This window comes from Thermobia domestica, chromosome 9, assembly GCF_964235325.1.
Source record: "Thermobia domestica chromosome 9, izTheDome1.hap1.1, whole genome shotgun sequence".
Lineage (NCBI taxonomy): Eukaryota > Metazoa > Arthropoda > Insecta > Zygentoma > Lepismatidae > Thermobia > Thermobia domestica.
This window is the reverse complement of record NC_137462.1, coordinates 5,988,391-6,010,767: the sequence shown is the minus strand read 5'-3', so window position 1 is coordinate 6,010,767 and position 22,377 is coordinate 5,988,391. Positions and strand designations below refer to the sequence as shown.

The window sequence follows — 22,377 nt, the reverse complement described above, 5'->3', positions numbered from 1 at the left end:
GTGCTCTTATGGAAATTAGTTGCAGAATAAATGGTAGACAAATATGAACCCCCTTCCCTTCCACCTCCGCCCCTGGGATAAACAGAAAATTACCCGTTTTACAGAGCACATGATATCTAGTCAGGAGATAACGTTACTAATTTTCTTACGCATCTAATGACTACCAAACAAATGACTGCTGGCTTAAATGACGTCATAGGTCTTATCCTGACAACTACAACGTATTAGCGTGAGTTTCTGTAATGAACTGTTTTCTTATAAAAGCACAGACCTCTTGGTATTTTTCCATGATGCACTTGGCAATATGCTCTTATTTTTTTAATTATTTTTTTTAATGTGAAAAGAGCTTTTCATGAGCAGATTGCTACCTATAGTATTATTACGAAATCCATTAAAAATTATATAAGTCGAGATGTTTAGCTATTTTTATTCGAAAAATGGAAAATAGTTACCACTGTTATTGTAATGTTCAACACGTGTCCACACCACACGTTTTCGCATGTAATTAAGTAAAACTAACTGTTTCACACATTACTGTATTTTCGTCTAAATCTCTTAAGTTTTTTAAAATGCATTTGACATCAGTGGCGTACGCTGAAGTTCCCCAAGGGGGTTCAAGCTTGCAAATTAATATCATTTCAGGTCCTGTATACATCATCGTGGGTTAAAACCCCGATACTCTCCTTGCGCACGCCACTGTTTTACACAAACCTAAATAAACCGCTTACAGACTAAAGATCTGAGTAAAATATTGTAGTTAAGAGTCTTCATCCCGGCGAAATTAAAATACCGCTAATTTTACAGTAATTATGTGATATCTTTAAATAGATATTAAAAGATAACTGAAATATGAAGCAAGAGCGCCCTAGACAATATTATTTTGCGTGAAGTGCCGTTATCACAAGTCACCTAGCGGCTTTTCGTTTTCAGCTGTTTAGAAACGCGAAAATAAATGCCGATTCTCAAAATTGCTCGAAATCGAAAGCAGATAAGTGAGTCGTGATAACGGTTTCTCATGTAAAATAATATTGTCTAGGGTGCTCTTGTTCCACATTTCGATTATTTTTATCTATTTGAAGATATCACATAATTACTGTAAAATTAGCGGTATTTTAATTTCGCCGGGATGAAGACTCTTAAAATATAGACTGTTGACAGTTAATGACAGGAATCAGTATTGAAAATACATGTTTGCTTACTGGTGCCCTAACAACAGTAACTTAACCACCTTTACAATTATTCCGTTGTAAAGTGGAGCGAATTTCCACCTATATATAAGTTGTTATTCGTGGATTGGTCTTACATTGGCGATATATTTTGTGCCTTGGTCAGTTTTATTGTATTAATACAGTACTGTACTTTACAAAACCATTTACTAAACAAAGAAAAACACGTTTGGACTTGTACGGTATATTGTTGTGAAAGATCGAGCGCAGCTGATACCGGAAATGACTAAGATGATACCGAAAATGACTCATTTCTTGAAAGAATACCGAAAAATGCTTATTTCTTGGAAGATAGCCGATTAAGATAGTTAAAGGGAGGCCGGTTAAGAAAAAGAGTCAACTATACATAATATCAGCTCCGGAAAAAAATGTAGTTATTGGCTTCCGAAAAAAAAAAGTTTTAGTCTCAAAGGTATCGGAAAGGAACGCAACTATACCAAGGAATGTAAGCTATCTCTATATTGGTTTACTTATCATATGAACATTAAAACAAACTAAATAAATTATGTATTCATATCACATTTATACTAGACAGTTGCATTATGTATCACGTACAACACTAGTATGATTTTGTAACATACTGCACGTTGTTCGTGGGACGAATGATTGGCAATGTGCAATATTCACCCGCTAAAGCTGATTCTAGTACTGCAGGTTTGGCAACAGGGAGTTGCACAGTCACTGGGTACACGCCAGACATAAAAGTTCAATTGACGAGTAATATAATGGTTACATTTGTATGCACAAACAGATAAAATTAAAGTGACTCACCTGTTTGACGGCCGCTGCCTTCTCCGCCGTGACGCCGTCAATCTCCAGCCTGGCTTTCATCGCCGACGCCGCTGACTTCTCTTCGTACGTCATCTCGCCCGCTTGCATCCGCTTCATTTCCGCTGAGTTAGCGGTCGCCTGCTCCGAGCTGAACGAATCAGTGACCACTTTGGTCTTACTCGCCGATGTCACTCGCTTCTGCTCGAATTTCATTTCGGAGGCATTGGCCACGGCAGCACTGCTAGTCGAATTAGCTGTGAGTCCTGGGTTCGTGGCCAGTGCCATACTGTTTACGAGATTCGGACTTGTTAATGCAGATGTCACCACGGGTGGCGTGTCTGGATCTGGAAACGTAACTAAAGGTTCCGGCATGTCTTCTTCGTCCATGTCTAAATTCTCCATCGAGTTTCGGAGGAAATTATTAGTTGCATTCACCGCGTTCGCTGTAGACACTACCGCCATATTACTTGCGGAGGTGACTGCCATGTTGGACGACGCACTCGACGCCGCGGAGACGCTTCTGCTGAAGTTTCTGGTAGTTTCGCTCTGTGTCGTCATGAGATGAGCCGCCGAGCTCTTCATTTCCGACAAATTTTTCATCTCTGAGATGCTAGACTTGAGCTCCGAGAGGTCGGATTTCATTTTGGAGGAGGAGGACGACGACGATGATGATGATTTCATTTCGCTGGATGTCACGTGGTGCATCAACTGAGATCGTTTTGCCACGCGCGACGACGAACTGGCAAGCATCTGTAACAAATGAAAGAAGAAATTTATTAACAACTTTTACCTACTAATTATCTAATCTAAATGAATACATAAAAATACCAGGGTGAAGGTCGAACCATTTAGAGTTGCGCAAGAGAAGAGACGAGACAATTTTCGTTACAAGATATGAGACGAGACAGACACAAATCTAGTCTCGTAAGCAACACTACAACCATTATAAAGAAACTCGTGCGCGGCAGTCGAATTGACGTTTGAACTTGAAGTATTGCTTTCACGCCAATTAACCTTTTATTGCAATGTTGCCAAGGATTTAAGGTGGAAGTGTGTTTCGGCTGTTGTATAACTTCTCACAGGAGGTTTAACTCTGGTTCGCACGAAACGTCAATTCACCTGCCACATAATATAGTTTCTAAAGTTCTCTTACAGTTACAAAAAACTATAGAGAGAAGTTAAATACACATTACCGTCGACACATTGTTCTAAAGTGGTGACAGAACCTTGAAGTTCTCTATTATTGGTTGGTTGATTAAATTAGAATTTAACTATCGCCCCTTTCAACTTAACGTGGGTTCCGAACCATATGGGCTTTATTGAGACTCGAACCCGCGTCTCGGCGCCGAAAGCGAGTACGCTAACCATATAGCCAAGAGGGAGCTACTGTTTATTTAACATTTCAATCATACCGGATGAATACATATACATATACACATGGCCAATTTCTCGATAATGCTTTGGTTCCTCAAAGATGCTGTCAAATTAATCAGAGACAAACTTGAACAGAAGCCAACTTACAGAGCTATGAATTTAGAAGATATGGTACCGTACAGGAGTTGATTATTTGATCTTAATACTAGGGATGGCCAGAACCGGTTCCCGGCGGAACCGGTTTTCGGCTCTGAACGGATCCGGTTCTAGAAGATCCGATTCCTGAACCGGTTTTACGGATCCAAGTCTGGAACCGGTTCTGAAAACCGGATCTCCAAGAACCGGTTCCGCCGGAACCGAAACTTTGTGGACATCCCTAGTTAATAGTTCCTTATCTTGCGCCCTCTACTCATGCTGCATATCTCCCACCGCTTCTGATACTTAATTAGTTCAAAGTCCTTTATGTCGGAGGAAAATTAAACAAAATGAAATCTATAGTTTACGCCCTATGTCAATGTAATGTAGATGGATGATTTAATGAATTATTGGGAAAGATTTGGTGGAATGAAATTGTAGAAGAACGAGAAAACCTTGACACAACGTTGCACACCAGAAACTCATACTTAGGATCGAATCAAGGACCCCTTCAGACCAGAGATGAGCGCTCTGCCACTCAGCCAAAGTACCCTTTATATCTGAGAAATATTAATAGACGTGTACAGTCAGCGGCAAAAGTTCTTTTCGTTTGATGAAATTAGTTTTCTAAATAAATTCCCAATGGGAGGATAATTTGAGTACTGTTTTCGGTAAATTAAAAGAATTCAATTTTCTCTACGTTCCAGCCTCGAAACTCAACGTTATTCCCAAAATAAATTTTATCAAATAGGAAGAACTTTTGTCACTGACTGTACAAGTGAAAATCTATGTAAACGAGACAGAGTTGTTTAGTTTTTGTCTATGCTGCATTCTAATTGTAATTTTCAACATATTCCTCTACTCCAGTTCTTTTAATTTCCATATATCCACCTGACGTATTACAGGAAAGGAGCTGGTAACCCTACCCTGTAATATCACCTAGCTTGGGACAGAGCCAGCCTTGAGCAATATGATTAAGACAAAACAAATCTATTCCACTATTATACAAAGACTGCATCCTAATTCGAGTGTACATGGTCATAAGGCATAATTATTATGAACCTTACTTTTTTCTTTGTTTCTTTAAGATGCATCATGTCGAAACTTGTGCAAAATCTCTTGAAGAAGTTGGAATTATTTATGTAGCATTCATATTCAGTGGCAAAATGAAAGAAAACAAATCGCTCTGTAGTCTTCAAGGCCGTGCGCTAACCTTGCTGAGTACAGACAAATTCAATTTGCATTTAAGCAAGCGTAATGAAATGGTACGAAAATATTATTGTGGTTATTTTCCCTCAATCTCACAATGGTATCCGGAACCTCAAAGATTTTTTTTCTTAATTTCACATGCCTCCAAAAACAACGATAAAGCGGCAGAAAAGAACAAACCTAAAGTATTACGTAATGCCATAAAGCTGTTTTTTCTTTCTTTCTGTTTGATTACGTCATTATAGTGACGACGCATATGTGAGTATGCTTGGTAATAATGTACTTTTTCCAGTTAGAATCCGCCAGTTCTACGAAGACGGAATCCTCTGTGATACCTAAAAGACTTGTTCCACGTAGCAAGAGCATTAGTCAGTTTGGCTATCACACCAAGAAGGTCGCTCAGTTTGGAGGTCTTACAAAAAACGTTCAGTTTAAAAATAAAATGGGTTTATCATACATCAACACCAAAATAACATTTTATCAGGAAAGTAACAAAACAATAAGCTGTTTGTTTCTATTCCTTTTGATACACAGACACATACATATATTTATGATATGTAGATAGAATACGTAAGAATTTTACGTATGTGTGTAATGGCGCCAAGAGATTGAAATTCCTAAAATAGAAACAGGATACAAACTTTTGGGCGTGTACTCAGAAACACAAAGTCAATCAGACAAGTGTTGACACTCCAACGTTTATGATTTAATATGTTTTTTGTAGAACTAATTTCTTAAGTCAACAATGTATAGTCTTGCTTTAAAAAGACAAGAAACTGGCCACCCACACCTATTTAAAAAGTTCTATAATTCCATAAATGTAATTAATAAACCAATGTGGCCTTTCTTTGGCTAATTGACTGTTTTTTAATAACACTGAGGGTCTGAGGGTCAACTCTTTATACTGAGGGTCAATTTTTTTTGGTAGTTTCGTCATACTCCCCATTGAAATCAGCGTTCAGGAGTATGTTGTTGAATTGACGATGTGTGTGAAAGGTCAAATTGAGTAATGTACGTTTTTTTTTCAACTTAATGACTGATAATTATACTCCGCGACTAACGGAGATAACAGATGATAATGAACGAAATAATGGAGTGAAGAATTAGGAGGAAACGGGATAACCCCGAGAAAACCCACGGAAACGGCGATTGTCCACCACAAAGCCCACTTGGCGAGAACTCGGACTGAACCATGGATCCGCTCCACCACTGACCCACCGCAGCCCCACGAAGTGGTGATGCGAACATGGAGTTGAGTGAACGTAATATCAGAGTAGTGATATGAGCATGAGGTCAAGGATGCGTGCGAGGATGGGTCAAAGTAGAGACCTCTGGTCAGTGGCGTACGCAAAGCAGAGGGGTTCCTAGCTCTAATTCTTCTTAAGCAAGATACTAAACATATATTAAAATAAATATACAAAAATCCTGAAATAGTATGAACTTCGGAATTTGAATCCCTACCCCGACCATCTTTGAAATTCTGCGTCCCCTACTCAAAATTCTGTGACAACTATAGAAGAGACGCGTACCGGCTTCTTAGGAAGTCCATGTAGTCGTAGAATCGGAGAATAGTTGGTCGAATAAAACTTACACAGAATCCTAAAGAGATTACATCCTTCAGTTTAACGTCTCACGATTACGCCCTTTAGGCTAAAGGAGACTATGATTAAAGCAAGTGAATGATGATGGGAAAATTAGTGGAATGAAATTTGGGAGGAAACGGAAGTACGCCAAGAAAACCCACAGGGATTAAACCAGGGACCCCACGCACCAGAATTAAGCGCGTTATCACTGAGCCACCGTGTCACGGTAAAGACATTGTCCTTGATTTGATTTTCGTTTTACTTATAACTTAGGAACAACATATTTTTACACTATAATATGTAACACACTTGCATGTGAGGTCAAGTTCTATCACCATGTAAAGTATAATCTAAATCAGATATGTTCGGCTGAACTCGCACCATGTAGGTACAGTGTCTTTGTGATTAAGGATCTTCACTACAGCGAAATTAAACTACCACTAATTTTAGAGTTTTTCTATAATATCTTCAAAACAAATAAAAAGTAGCATATTCGAAAAGCAGAAACGTAGTGAATTAAACGGCGTGACAAACATATTGGCATTTGAAGGCGGCGCTCCAAATTCCCTTTAAATGCTGCTAGCAAATGCGAGGCCAGCGGTATTGCCACGTTTATTTTGCACACATCCACGTCTATCCTCTGTCACCTGATCGCGCTGTAGTTTGTCTGCTAACCCATAGACACACCCCTTTACCACTTGGCAACGTCACGCCAGAGCTTGCATTTTATTCGTTTAGCTGAAATGTCAAGATGTTTGTCACAGGCCTTAGACAATACGATTTTGCACGTCATACCTTTACCACAACTCACCTATCTGCTTTTGGTATGCCACTATTTACAGAACCCGCAAAAAAGAATTAATTACATGGTTTAATCTACATTTGCAAATTGAAAGCAGATAGATGAATTGTGATAACGGTATTACATGCAAAATCATATTTTCTAGTTCACTGCGTTTCTGCTTTTCGAATACTTTTATTTGTTTCGAAGATATTACAGAAAATCTCTAAAATTAGCGGTAGTTTAATTTCACAGTAGTGAAGGCTCTTAATATTTCGGGGGGAAGGGGTAATGAAAAACGAACATAATCTCTTCGACAATTTTGGAACCTCCTTAAGTTGTCACCACTAACTAATCTTATACAGGGTGTCTACTAAAATTCCACAATGAAATTTCGTGACTTTTTCGTGACCTTTTCTTTAACAAATCATAAAATTTCCTAACATTTTCAAGAGCGAATTCGGGTGTGAATTAGGCCGAATTTTTATCCATGCGATACAAACGTACTTTGCTTGTGATTTGGTAGCGTCTAAAGCCGACCATAGACATTTTTGGTGTTGAATTTTGATGCTTTATAAAACAAAATTTTCTAATCTGTACTTACATTTGCACAGTTAAAAAAAAAAATCGTGACCCAAAAGCTAAATTTCGTGACTTTTTCGTGACTTTCATGACCGTTTTCTGATTTCGTGACTTTTTCGTGACATTCGTGACTTTCGTGACCGATAGACACCCTGTTATATATATGCTTCCGCAAATATGATCTTTAAAACAAATGTAGGTGACCATTTTTTTTTAAGAATAAGGATGTACAATAAAACTCTCATAATTTAAACACATCTTTAATTTGATCGTGTACCTGTGAAGTTACGTAGATGCAACGATGCGTTAGATCAACAGCCAGCAACTTAATTTGAGAAGTGCAAAGATGCAACCTTCATAGATATTTTCATCGGGTACTGTCTGTACCTGTACTATTAATTACATAGTTTAATACCGGCATGTATGTTCACATAAATTTATTTCGGGAGAGGCCCAAATGCAATATAGGGATATGTTACACTAAAAATTGTAAAACAACTAAGATTAAGACTTAATTTACAGAAAAGACGAGATTTCTGGGGGGGGGGGGTCCGGACGCATTCTATGCGTTCCTGATTTAATAGTTTTCTTTACAGGATTTTACATCAGTTCCAGAGTGGAAATTAGACTAAAACAAATTTGAAAACTGTAGTCGATAATATAGTCACGTCCATTTACTAAATTATTTCTTTCTTCGTGTCTGGCTCCTGTGGGCTGATACTGACAAAGTGTTGGTATAGCATAACGCGTACCAACGAAGAATATGAACTTGGAACAGTGGTCTAAAGTTTCTTTGGCCGACGTCCAAGTGGTCATTCGAATTAATTTTCACCTCCATTCTCGAACGAACGTTGTTACTCTTTTGTTATTGTTGATGTCTGTGCATTTGCTACAAATTATCACTTCCTTTAAACGGACCCAAGGACATGGGTATTCTTCCTTTATCATTTTTCTCTCCTTTTTTCCCCCTCCCCTCTTTTCAATGTTCTTTCTAACAAGGAAAATTTTCTCCACATAAACAATACGCATTGTACAGGATACAAAATCAAAACAATGCATTAACATTAGATAGTAATCAGTGAATATAGAATAGTATCAAATGAAATGAAATGAAAATTCAAGTTTTGCGTCCCACGATTTGGGAAACGGATGATTAATGAAACTAATGATTATGAAAGAACGTTGGAATTCAAAATGAAAGAAGACGACACGTTACACCTACAAAACCTAGGAACATAATGTTATGCAACACAAACACGTAGCCGGGAGTCAAGACTGTGACCCCTCGCATCATAGCTGCACGCTCTACCACTGAGCCACCGTCCTCTCAGACTACAGTCTTGGTAATAGGTGTTGTAATTAGTCAGAAGATTCTATGAAGTGAGTGAAAATAAATTGTTTGCCTTAATATTTTCGTTTTCTAACAGAGGCCACCCCTCTGTGCAATAGCGTCATTTTGGATTGTCTCGGGGGGGGGGGCAAGATTGTCCACCCACATGTTTCACGTTTTTTATTAGTGAAACAGTTATTAAAATAGATTATTAAAAAGAATGTGTTTCTCGAATTCAGTGGAGTGATCGCCCCCTGCCCTTCTCAAATGACACCCTGTTTCCATGACTAATCATACATTCTAAACTAACTGGTATTCTTTCCCGCTAATGTCATTTTAATTTCAATTTACTCCATTCTGGCTTGCCTAGTTATTGCCTTGGTTATAACATACTACTGTACGTACTTTTATGAATAAAGTATTGAGTTTTTATTCAAACTTTTGCTTGACGATTGGTTTGAATCTAATTTTCCAACTATTTTTTTTCTCCATCTCTACTTTCGACAGCACACTGTACATGTTGACACCGCCCGCATCTATGTAATTAGAAGTTTAAAAAAGACCCTAATTTTTTGCTTGTTGTATAGTGTGGATGTGGAAGTTGGTTGCTCGTATACAGAGGCTTTACGAAAAGTTAAAGAAAAAACTATATTTTACGCGACAACACACGAACAAACGAGAAGAGGGAGGGGATTTAGGAAACTACACCATGTTGGATTTATCAATTGCTACAGAACCACGCTGGATTTATCAATTGCTACAGAACATCGATTTATCAAATTGCTACAGAACCACGCTGGATTTATCAATTGCTACAGAACATCGATTTATCAACTGCTACAGAACCACGCTGGATTTATCAATTGCTACAGAACCACGCTGGATTTATCAATTGCTACAGAACATCGATTTATCAATTGCTACAGAACCACGCTGGATTTATCAATTGCTACAGAACATCGAATATTGCACGGTTAAAAGACGGGCAAGGCACGTCCTTCGCATGGGTAATTTGCGCGAGGCAGAGCGCCGAGAACACATGGTGTATGTCCATCATAAAACTCACTTTGCGCGAGCTCGGATCGAACCAGAGACCCCACGCACCAGACATGAGCGTTAAACTACTCTTCAAAAACTGAAATAACGCTACAGATGTAAAACAGGATGTTACGAATCTACAGAAAATTGGGTGGCAAAGAATATAATCTAATGGAAAAAGCTTTCTGTGGCAATGAACCTTCTCAACCTATACGGGCTAATTAATTACTATTGAACTGATGCAGTGAGATATAATGTATTACTGTATAGACCACAGAGTGTGGAATGTGTATGTTTACATATAGCTAAACATTTTCGCATCTTTTTCTTGCACTGAACTATAAAACACTCCATAGTACTTGTCTTCGCAGATGCGTCTTAAAAGTAAAAACGGAAGCAAAGTGAGTACTTACAAACTGCCAGCACGAGTGGAAGATAGAAGCTGCTCCACTTTGCTCTCTGCTACTGATGTATGTATAATAAGCACAACTTCTCCTCTCGCACGTATGAGAAGAGAGAAGATCAGGTGAAGGCAAAGACAATAGGTGGGGCGGGGCGCGGCGGGGGTTGTTGGTTTTGTTGGCATACGATGTCCTACTCTCCTCACACACGCAACCTCCGTGCACTGACTATTCTTAGTCCGTCTGACACATCAACCAATCGCCACTGCCAGAAATACGCGCCCAACTCACTCACCGACTTCTACCAGCATCTGATCATTCATCCAATATTACCTCACGAACGTTGGCAGTGAACCTTATCCGAAATATTGTATCACTGGGTGACACCAACTCCTTCTTTCCTCTGACAAATAATACGAGGTTTCATCAATAAGTGTCAATTAAAAAAAAATAGTGGCTTGACACAAAGACATAGATGAATAGTTAATGTTCTTGGTTCGTAATCTAGAAGTCCTGGGTTCAAATCTCGAAGACCATTGTTATCTTTGACAGAACATAGTCGGGGTTTCCATCAGCCCTTTCCCAAATTGACTACGCTAAAAGTTTTCATGGATTTGTTTTGGGGAGGCTAGAAATGCAAGCTTTTCAGAATTTTCTTTACTTTTCTTTCTTTCTTGTTTTCGTTTTGTTTATCAGGAATGAGGACATGTGGTTCAATGATGAAACTCTCACTTCCGGTACGAGAAGTTCTTACTTCAATTTTAGGTCTGGTCATTATTGTGTCAAAGTTTTCAAAAAAAAAAAAAAAAGGAGGGCCACATGCCTACGTACTTTTAAAAGGAATTGATATACCAAGATTCATGTTCTTAATATGAGGAACTGTCAGATACTCTTTTTTTTATAGTCGTGGGACGTAAAACTCAAAGATTTTCTTTTTTTTTGTATAGAGTACGATGGCTCAGTGATAGAGCGCTCACCTCTGGTGCGTGGGACCCTTTGTTCAATCCCCGGCCAAGTAAGTTTATGGTGGACAACATTGTGCTCGTGGATTTTCTCGGGGTACTTCCGCTTCCTCCCACTTTATCATTCCACCAATCATTTATTTGCCTTAATTATCGTCTCCCTTAGCCTAACCAGACATACTCGTGGGACGTTAAACTCAAAAAGGTTTCTTTTTTGGTATACATTTTAAACCCCCTTCCTCCTTTTGGTTCCCGACCGAAGTGTTAATTAATCGAAAATTCGATTTAAACGTTAGGCATTATTTTCGGTGGTCTCGATTTGAATGAAAAAATAAAAAACAGAAATTTCCTCCTTCTACTCACCCCTCTTCCATTAAGGGATATGCTTCCAATTATTTTTATTAAGAAATATAACAGTCAAATATATTCTCATATCAAGCTCCGTCTTCCTAATTTGAGGAGAGTCTTAAATACTCTATTTTGCGCATAAATTTTGAACCGTCTTTCCCTTCTTAATGAAAGTGGTATAATAAAAATGCAGTTAGAAGATCACTTTCATTTTTATTTATAGAGTTGAAACAAAGGAAAATCGGCCATTTTAAAAGTATATTTTAATTTTTGAAGGGCATTTATTTTCACGATTTGAATTCTATATATAAAATTTACTAGAATAGCGCTTATTTTTCTAGTACATTGGACATGCTACTGTTGATATAGGTTATTTCGTCGTTTTCACCAGAAATATGGTGACGTCAGTGTTAGCTTGTTAAGGGTCTCTCTCTCTCTCTTCTCTATTTATTTGGAGTGTTTCCCTTGGGACGACCTAGAGCGACATCTTGAGACGTCCTGACTCTTACAACGGGCAATCAAACCAATGCAACGTGATTGTAATGGCGATAATCCGTTTTCCATTACGCAAAATAAATAAATGAAAAAAAAAAAAAAAGTTTGTCACTCGAATGGCGGAATGAATGACAGATTGAGGTCAATTAAACTCCCTCTCGCCGCTCCACGCTTTTAACAACCTCGATGACTGCTCCCTTAGGACAAATTCAATGACTTGTTAATGACTGCAATAACAAGTTGTTGAATAGACAAGACGCCTATATATAGAGTTTTATTTGGGAACATGCAACGCACTTGCGTTCTACCAAGTATAATGTCCAAATGAAGTTTATGATGGTGAATGCTCAATGGGCCATAAGAGCTCTCTCGTGCCCTTCAGGAATGCTTACTTTTATTACACTGCCGATTATTAATAAAGGAAGCTTATAGCATAGCAATTCGTGGAAGACAATTGCAGCAAATAATAATAATATTTTGAATGTCAAATTCTGAGAGAGAGCACGGTGGCTCAGTGGTTAGAATAAAGGGCACCCATGTTGTGGTTTCCAAAGGGGGGGGGGACAAGTACAAGCGACGTTTCAAATATAGTTTCAAATTTTGCTGTAACTAATGTAAAAATTCTATTGGGTTTTCGATATTCCCAAGTGCAATTTCCTCCTAGGGGGGGGGGCGAGCGCCCCACCTTGCCCCCCTGATGGGCGCCCTTGGTTAGGGTGCTGATCTCTGGTGAGGAAGGTCTCGTTTCCTCCCACATTCTCATTCCACCTATTATTTCATCATCATCATCATCATCATCATTCACTTGCCTTGATCATCCGTCTCCCTTAGTCTAAAGGGTATAATCGTGGGGCGTTGAACTGGAAGATTTCTTTTGATTTTTTTCAAATTCTGAGGAAAGAACAAACTTACCTGCTCTTTTCTGTTAATAATAATAATAATAATAATAATAATAATAATAATAATAATAATAATAATAATAATAATAATAATGTGAATTATAGTAGTGTAAGATTATAAGATTCTATGAAGTAGTAACTCTTTAAGTAGTGCTGAGCATTGTTGCTGCCACTAGAGGCGCTGTCTCCATCAATCTGTCTCAAAATGTAGTTAATAAAATTTCGCGACACACCGGTTGGGAACCACTGATCTAGAGATTGTTTTATAGTTGCTCCTTTTCTGCAAATGATGACATACAGTACATGCGCCACTTGTAACTTACCAACAAAACAGCAGAGGGAAAATATCATCATTCTTCTTTTATGGAACACAAATTACGTGCTTTTAACACTTACAGCAAAAGAAGTCTTCAGGAAGAAGAAAATACTAGTTTGTGAGTCCTTGAATAAAGTTGAGGAAAAGACGCATAAAATGCTTCGTGTGGAGTATTGTATTATGTGCGTTAGAAACATGGACATCACACAAAAATGATTAAAAACGACTGGAAGCTTTCGAAATGTGGGTGTGGAGAAGAACGGAGAGAATTAGATCAGTGGAACGGAAAACGAATGAAAGGGTGTTAGAAATGGTGAGGAGAAAAAGAACAATTTTAGATATTATTGAAAAGAGGACGAAAAACTAGTTGGGACAATGCCTAAGAAGGAACAGCATCATGAGGGACGTTTTAGAGGGTATGGTGGCAGGAGAAAGAGGGAAGGGACGGAGACTACAAGTAATGAACGATATCAAAACAGAAAATCGAACGTGAAGACGTACAGGTTAACAGAAGGCTGCGGAGGAAGCTTCTTAGTTGCAGCAAGTGGTCTACCAATAATGACAGAATACCTATGATGATATTCAAATATGTGCACAAATTCCCTGAAATCAAGGGCGCCGATTCTAAGTTTAAAGTTTATATGGGCCCCCCTATTGTATTTATGAGTATACAATATTTAGCATAATTTGAATGCAATTTGTCTTAAAATCCTCATATATATATATATATATATATATATATATATATATATATATATATATATATATATATATATATATATATATATATATATATATATATATATATATATATATATATATATATACACCTTCTGCATCTGAATGCCCCTCCCCCCCCAAATTTACAGAGAAATCGGCGCCCTTGCCCGAAATAATGTACCGTCAAATGGGGTGAATAGAAACACATTTTTGGCTATATGAGTATATAAGTCTGGTAATGTTAAAGATTTCGCGTATCAGATTATTCCAAAAAAAAGGTCTTAATATGCTAATGAAGTTCAGTAAACGTCATATTAATTTATCAACTCCACTTTTCTTCACCTTGATTTTTCTTAATGTTTCTGTTCACCCCTACCCATGGGGTGAATAGAAACAATGACTTAATTTTCATTTTTGTTTCTTTTATACTATTGGAAAGGTAAAAAGAAACAGCGTATTTGTTGAAACGAACTATTTATTTGATACCTGCAAGATATACGTTCAATAAGACCAGTATTACATAAGTTACAAACTTATAAAACAATACAATGCACAATATAGGTACAAACGACCATACAGTTTTGATGATATTTGAATAAGATTTAAACCACTGAAATCACCAGGGAAACTTATCATGAGTTGAGTTGATTTTGAGGTTAACGTCCCGTTCAGCAGCGAGGCTATATGAGACGTGGACCTACTCATTAACGTGGAATCAGAACCACATGAGCTCCCGCCGAGAATCGAACCCGGGTCTCCCACCCCAAAGGCGCGTACGCTAACCGCTTAGCCACGAAGGAGCCCGAAACTTATCATATACTTAAAGCGTGCTGACGAACTCCTAATAAAACCCAACAGTTTCGTAACAATATCCTCATGTAGTAAGAACGATTCTTCAGAAGTTTCTGAAAATTTCATTGTTTATGTGCTCTCTTACAAAACACTTCCACATATCCATCATGTTCACATTTTCGCAATTGGGTAGTGAATAGTCTCATCGAGTTTTAGCTTCTCATAAACCTTTACCACAGCAAAATCACCAGCTTTAGAAAACCATAATCTAGCTCGTGATCGTATGGAATGTTGTCTTTCTACTCTTCCGACAATACAAGGGTAGGTTGAGTTTCGTTGTGATTTGATGAAAGTGTATCATTTTCAGAAAACAAACCAAAACTCTTACCAGAAACATCTATTCGTACTCTCTTCTTCCTTTGTTTAATTTTTTCATCTTTTCCCATGCTCTTCAGAAGATCCATAAGGGAACGGTTTACAGTCTGAGATGTCTTTTGCTGTTCTGTTTCTTCTCGTTCATTGTCTCTTTTTGGCAGCATCCTCAGTATTTGGTCTCGACAAAGGGGAAAAATTCCACACTTTTCAAATCCAGCCCTGATTTTTTTTTTTTTTTTTTTTTTTTTTTAAGATCTGGAAATTTGTTCTTAGAGATGGTTGATTCATTCCTATCAGGTCCTTTTTTCCGCTTCTCAAGGATTTTCCACTCCTCAAGAAGTGTTTCTATTCACCCCACTAATTAAAAATCATAACAATAACCCAGTAAAGTTAAATTTTGATTACAAATAATTTACAAAACGAAAGCTTTTACTATGAACGTCAGTAAATGAAACAACAAACTACAAAATAGGCATATGTTCAAATGCAACAAATATGAAAATGTCATACTTACCAAGAAAGTTTGAGGAGCGCCAAAATACCATGTAGGATTTCAGTAACATATTAACGCTGCTGCCTTCTATCGCAGTGTTTCCAACTCACTATGACATTTTATTTCTGCTGTGAACACTTTAGCCATATAAGACTATGTTAAGAAATTTCAGTTTTGTTGATTAATTTATCGTCCAGATAAATCCAAAACTAATCTGGGAGTTTTGTTTCTATTCACCCCCATGTTTCTATTCACCCCATTTGACGGTAAACTTGCAACTGTTAGAATCTTGAAGCACCCCCTGACGAATTTCTGCGTACGCTACTGCATCAAGGTAAAGCTTGTCAGTTCTAAGACTCCTTTACCATTCTAGGCGTTGGAAGTGGTAAAAGCACATATTAGAAAACCCTCCTCCTTCTGATCCATATTCTGCCGTTGGAAGTGTCGTTGGTTCAAGGCCAGGACACCATTCATCTAGTAACAAACTAGTCTCTCCCAGCATCCCAACTGATTCATTCGCCGTGGTGTGACCTCGGAAACGCCGCCACGTTGCGTCATACGAAATAATGGAAGCCGGGAGGGGTACGGGTAGGGGAAGAATACTTCGCTAGCTTTTAGGTAGCCAGTTCCGGTATCGTTCTGAATGGAACATAATTTACTGCGATAGTTTCGCAACTGGTGTTTAGTTGAGGGAGTAAAAGGGCCTCTTTTCATTAACAAAACATTATTATTATTATTATTATTATTATTATTATTAGTAGTAGTAGTAGTAGTAGTAGTAGTAGTAGTAGTAGTAGTAGTAGTAGTAGTAGTAGTAGTAGTAGTAGTAGTAGTAGTAGTAGTAGTAGTAGTAGTAGTAGTAGTAGTAGTAGTAGTAGTAGTAGTAGTAGTAGTAGTAGTAGTAGTAGTAGTAGTAGTAGTAGTAGTAGTAGTAGTAGTAGTAGTAGTAGTAGTAGTAGTAGTAGTAGTAGTAGTAGTAGTAGTAGTAGTAGTAGTAGTAGTAGTAGTAGTAGTAGTAGTAGTAGTAGTAGTAGTAGTAGTAGTAGTAGTAGTAGTAGTAGTAGTAGTAGTAGTAGTAGTAGTAGTAGTAGTAGTAGTAGTAGTAGTAGTAGTAGTAGTAGTAGTAGTAGTAGTAGTAGTAGTAGTAGTAGTAGTAGTAGTAGTAGTAGTATTTGGCAAATAGGTTACACAAAAGGTGGACAATGTTCGTTTTCAGCACTAATGGGACTGACGCGACGTTCTGTTTAAAATGCGATCTGAACCACTGCCGACAATTGAATCTGGGACCACTTCGCTGAAAGCATGCAATTTAACCACTTTTCACGCAGGAGCGCTAAAAATAAATGCAGTTATTGTGAGGGAGTGGTAGAGCGTTTACCTCTGCTGCGTGCGGCCTCTGGTTCGATTCTAGCTTCCACCAAGTGGGTTTTGTGGTGGACAAACACCGCGTACATGGTTTCTCTTGTGATTCTCCCGTTTCCTCCCATTTTCGTGATTTAACCATTATTATTCATCTCATCATCTCCGTTTCCCTTAACCTCGGTACGTAATCGTGGGACGTTAAACATATTTAGTTACACCACTTTCCAAATGCTTTTTCCTTTTCTCTCTTTATGCAAAGTTTGCGGCAATGTAGCTGTTTGCTAAACTTTGCATTTTATAGTAGGTTATTGCATGAAGTTGTATTATCTTTTCTCTGGTGAGGTATTATTCACTTATATTACTTTATATTGACACTATTAGCTACAGTTTATATATATGCCTCTCAGCTAGAACTGTTTTCATCTTCTTGGCCCACCTTATCTTTCTAAAAAAAAAAAATAAAATAAAATAAAAATAAATCCCAAACAGAACTTCATAAACTCTGCGGTGTTCTTTATGTCCCGCCTATCTTAACTGACTGGATTCAAATATCGGCATGATATTAGATAATATACGTGTTAAGAGTGGATAGATCTGAATTTAATATGTTCCTTTTAAGTACCGAGGCTGATTGAGACGGGACCTACCTCAGTTTGTATTTGATGTATCTCCACTAAAACTCGAACCCAGGACCACGTGCGTTTGTTACTCGCCCAGAGAGAATTTACATAAACTAGGTATTCCAATTTGGTTGATTTGTATGTACACAAGAAAAAAAAATCAAAATATTTCGAGGAACGACATTCCCGCAATACCCCTCCCCCAACCATATGTCAAATAGCAAAGAGGCTGAGATAGAAGATTTAGAAAAAAAGTTTCATCTATTCTTGTGGCGGTAAACACAACTCATAAGAAGCTGTTCCCACACTGGCGCAAAACTCAGGGGGTGAGGGGAACATGTCAACTCCAATCTTGGAACTGGGAGAACTGTCCCCCCCAATAATCCTTTTTTTTTTTTTTTTTTAGAAATGTGATGATTTGTGTCCGATTGCCACAAAGGAAAGTGAAATAAAATTGATGTTTCCCAGAACAAGCCTCTAATATGTCCGCCTCCCAATGTTGAAGACAACTCTGCTTCCCTGATCCCCCACAGTATTGTTTGTTTTTCAACTTCATAAAAATTTTGAACGTCGCTTAAAAAAAAAAAAAACAAAGATTACGGGAACGGTCTTACGCCCCCCCCCCCCTAATGTTGAAGACAGATTTGCCCTGCTGTGTTCCCAACAGAACTATACTTCATGCGTGCGTGATTGCTTACATTGGAACAAAGACGAGCCTCTTTAAAATCTGATTTCTATGTACAGATTACAGTTCGTAGTTATCACATGAACTTAGCACAGGCAGAGGGGGAAGAAGAAAGTACTACGCTCTTCTAGAGTGTACTCGCTAGTATATTTATTGCATCTCTCTCAGCGCCAACCAGCGCTCGAACTCTGGATATTAGAAAAAATAAATCCTATGTCCATATCTACTAAATTCTAGTGGGGGCGCGGTGGCTCAGTGTAAGAGCATTCACCTCCGGTGCTTGGGATCCCTGGTTCGATCCCAGCTCGCGTCGTGTAGACTTTATGGTGGACAAACACCGTGCTCGTGCGTTTTCTCGGGTTTCTCCCATTTCCTATCACTTTCTTCATTTCATCATTTCATTCTTTCTCATCGTCACCGTTTCCTTTAGCCTAACCGGCATAACTGTGGTACGTAAAACTTAAAGAATTCATTTCATTTTCTACTAAATTCCACCCATATTATTATATTATTAGAATTTCTAATAGGCACAATTACTTAATATATTTTCTGAATTTATTCTTAAGCACGTAAGAATAGTGTTTTTTTTTTTATCTTCTATACCACAGCGATTCTTAAACTTCGTGATTTCAAAGATCGCTTTGATGTGACTGCCTCTTACCGGAACCCTTAACTATTTCTTTAATAGAAGTAAAATATATGTATATATTTTCATGCATACGATCAATTTGCTTTTACCATACAAATTGTTACAATCTCAAGTTTAGTGCATGCTTTACAATGATTGCCAAAATTAATAATGAATTCATTAATAACAATAAAAAGGTTCAAACACTATTACATTGCACAGTATGATTATTATACTTGAATTGTTCATAATGAAGTTAAATAAAATTTAGTTTTACTTGCGCAGCCCCAACTATACGCTCAAAGGACCCCACGGGTCTGCGAATCACAGTTTAAGAATCGCTGCTATACCCTACATTACATGAGAGTTGGATTGTTACCTGTGCAGATGAAGAGCTGAGCTCGTTGTTGAAGGCGGCCTGAGAGCTGTTGAGTCTGTTGACGACGCGGTTCTTCTTTTGGAAGTTCTCCATAACAGACGCCATCTCCCCGTCCTCCGAACCCTCCGCAGAGAACTCCGACATCTACAACACAAATAGAAATATTGAAATATAGCAGCAGACCAACAAATCAGATCTTATACAGGATAAAATTTACTAACAATAAAGAGAATCATGTTCTTTCATATCCTTTATTGTAGGCAACCAACATTTCATTGCTTCTCAGCAGGTTGCCTGACACGTAGGGGCTGTTATAAATTTTAAACGTGATATGGATAGCCACCGTTATCCATGAAGATGTTAACGGATTGGCTCTTTAACGAATTCGGCCGAGAGAATCGCTCTAGCTGTCTATTACAAGAAAACGTTATCATGTGGAGCAACGGACAAACGGACGTACTAAGAGCACAATGTTATAAGACCCACTCTGTGATTCTACCAAACTGGCGAAGTCTGAAGTTTGGAAGCACAGACGTGCCACATACGAAGCGTCTATCTCTATATCTGAATGGGATTTTGCTCCATGTGAACGTATAGAGGTCTTTCTGAGTTGTCAATGTATGACGTAGAAGCGTCTTTACAATTTAAGGCGAAGGAGTACGGTAAAAGAATAACCAAGTGTGGAAGCCGGAAACCACTAGTAATGGTCATTTCTGCAACAGAAGGTCATGACATCGATCCCAGATTATAACATGCTTCAGAATTGAAGACAAACATCTCAGCCATGGAAACGATTGGAGATAGTTTCTTTACACTTTAATGATAATTTCTCTTTCAATTCATCATAATTCATTTGTTTTCTTTAGCCTAGACTGAATAATGGTGCTTCATTAAATTTATGATTTCATTATATTAGTTTCAATTGTTAGACACTAACTACGAATGAGAAATTTATGTAAATATACGGAATTTCGATACCGATAATTATATAATGCTTTTTTTTTTAAGGTGGAATTTCAGTTACCTCAATTCAAGCCAAATAGGAGGGTAACTATGGCATCCCTTTCAAAATAACAACGTATTACAATGCTTAGAATTTACAGTATTATGAAAATGGACTTCAATAAAAGAAAGATCGCAAATTTCGTTTTTTTTTTTTTTTTTTTTTTTTTTTTTCCTTCGGAGCATTTAATCTCCGATCTCCGATATTAAACAAATTCTAAATTTAGAGAAAAAAAGAAAAACAATCTTTGAGGCAACTTGAAAAGTGTAACACCAACAGATCATACATAATTTCAGACTTTAAAAAAGTAACATCCGAGCTTTACGAATAAAAGAGATCGAGGAAGCAATCATCGAAAATGTCATACAAATGATAATAATGTTCGTGTAGATTCATGTTAACATAACCATCATGGGCATTTTAATGGCATAGTGTTTTATATTTAATTGTAGTCGATTCTTTCTATATTCAATTAAAATAAATAAATCAAATATATTCCACTTGTGCTTTTACTTAAAAGTAATTCCTTTTCGAAAACCTCATTTTATATATACTATATAATATATATGTGTATCAGTACTCTAAAAGAATTATTTTAAGAAGTAAGGCCACGCGACATACACGATGTAGCGATGAACTGTTATTACATTAAACTTACCGTAACTATCCTTCCATTTAAGCTCCCTGTTGTTTGATAAATCTTTCTGAGACCATTTCAGTAAAATGTCATTTCAGTAAAGGTTCCCCGGATATGATACATTTCTTAAAGCTTCAAGTTGTCAAATATTATCCCCCTCAATTTAACCTGTGAACCACGTAATAGGCCCACCGTACCATTTACAAAATGAACTTAAAAAAAAAAAAATCTCTCTGTGTGTGAAACTACACATGTCAAGTTTTGTCAGACACGAAGTTAGGGACAATATTGTGTTTGCTACGCGTAGATACACATTTTGTGATATATCTGCACTTGTCAAGCTGTTGCCTACACTATGTATATTATAAATAAATAAGACTTTTTGGATAAACTATAGTATGCTGTATAGTTTTTCTCATTTTTCTCAAAACTTGTTTTTTTTCTGACGTCGTTTTACAAAAAAAATCAATTTAAATGCTACTCCTGGCTCATAACCTGAGAGAAAGTTTTCCTAAAGTGAAGTACAAATATAATTTGGGTGCTACTTCAGTAAAACTCCCTGGGGCCCCTAGAAGTAACTGAAATACTTATTAAGGTTTTCAACTGGGGGAAGGGACGAAAATTCATATTTTCTTATGAACCAACATCCCAGAAAAGGCTTCACGTTACGGCACTGCCTAATGCTGATTTTTCATTGAATATATTTAAAAACATGCTAAATGAACTGTCATACATAAAAAAAAAATTCAATGAATATATGAATGTATTTACATGTTTCAGAACGACACGGTTCTCTGCATAAATTCTCCAAATGTATCGCATTAACTTAACACTGGAGTCCCTTTTCTGCATTGAAAGAGCACTTCTTACTTGTATGAAAACACTGAAGTGTCGAAAACATATGTAGTGTAAAATTGATTACTGTTAAGTTAAAAGATCCAGGCAGTAGTAGAAGACGAAAACAAACAACCGCCTATCATACGAAGAGACTCATATTTCAATGTTGCACACTGTACAATCATTCCCCCCCCCCCATCTACTCCCCTGTAATTACGTTTTGCCTATAAAGACGTCGTTACACGACTAAGAATCATCGATCATGCAGAAGGCAACTCGTTAATTTTGATCTTACTTTGCAGTTTTCAATTTCCATTGCGTAAATTTCGTACTGTCGTGGATCTCAGCAAAACCATAAGAACCTATTAAATTGAGCAACTAATGCAGTCCAGACAG

The 22,377-nt window shown here is 37.5% G+C and overlaps 1 protein-coding gene across 11 annotated transcripts in view; it reads right to left on the bottom strand.

Annotated features, from left to right (window-relative positions):
- Positions 1 to 22,377, bottom strand: part of Sarm (sterile alpha and armadillo motif) — a 428,773-nt gene that overhangs the window by 72,902 nt on the left and 333,494 nt on the right. For all 11 annotated transcript variants that reach the window (XM_081770500.1, XM_081770499.1, XM_081770508.1 and 8 more), the window contains 2 exons: positions 19,505 to 19,648; positions 1,998 to 2,747 (listed from right to left, as the gene is read on the bottom strand). In XM_081770500.1, coding sequence (XP_081626626.1) covers positions 1,998 to 2,747; positions 19,505 to 19,648 — 894 coding nt within the window. The remainder of the gene's footprint in view (positions 1 to 1,997; positions 2,748 to 19,504; positions 19,649 to 22,377) is intronic.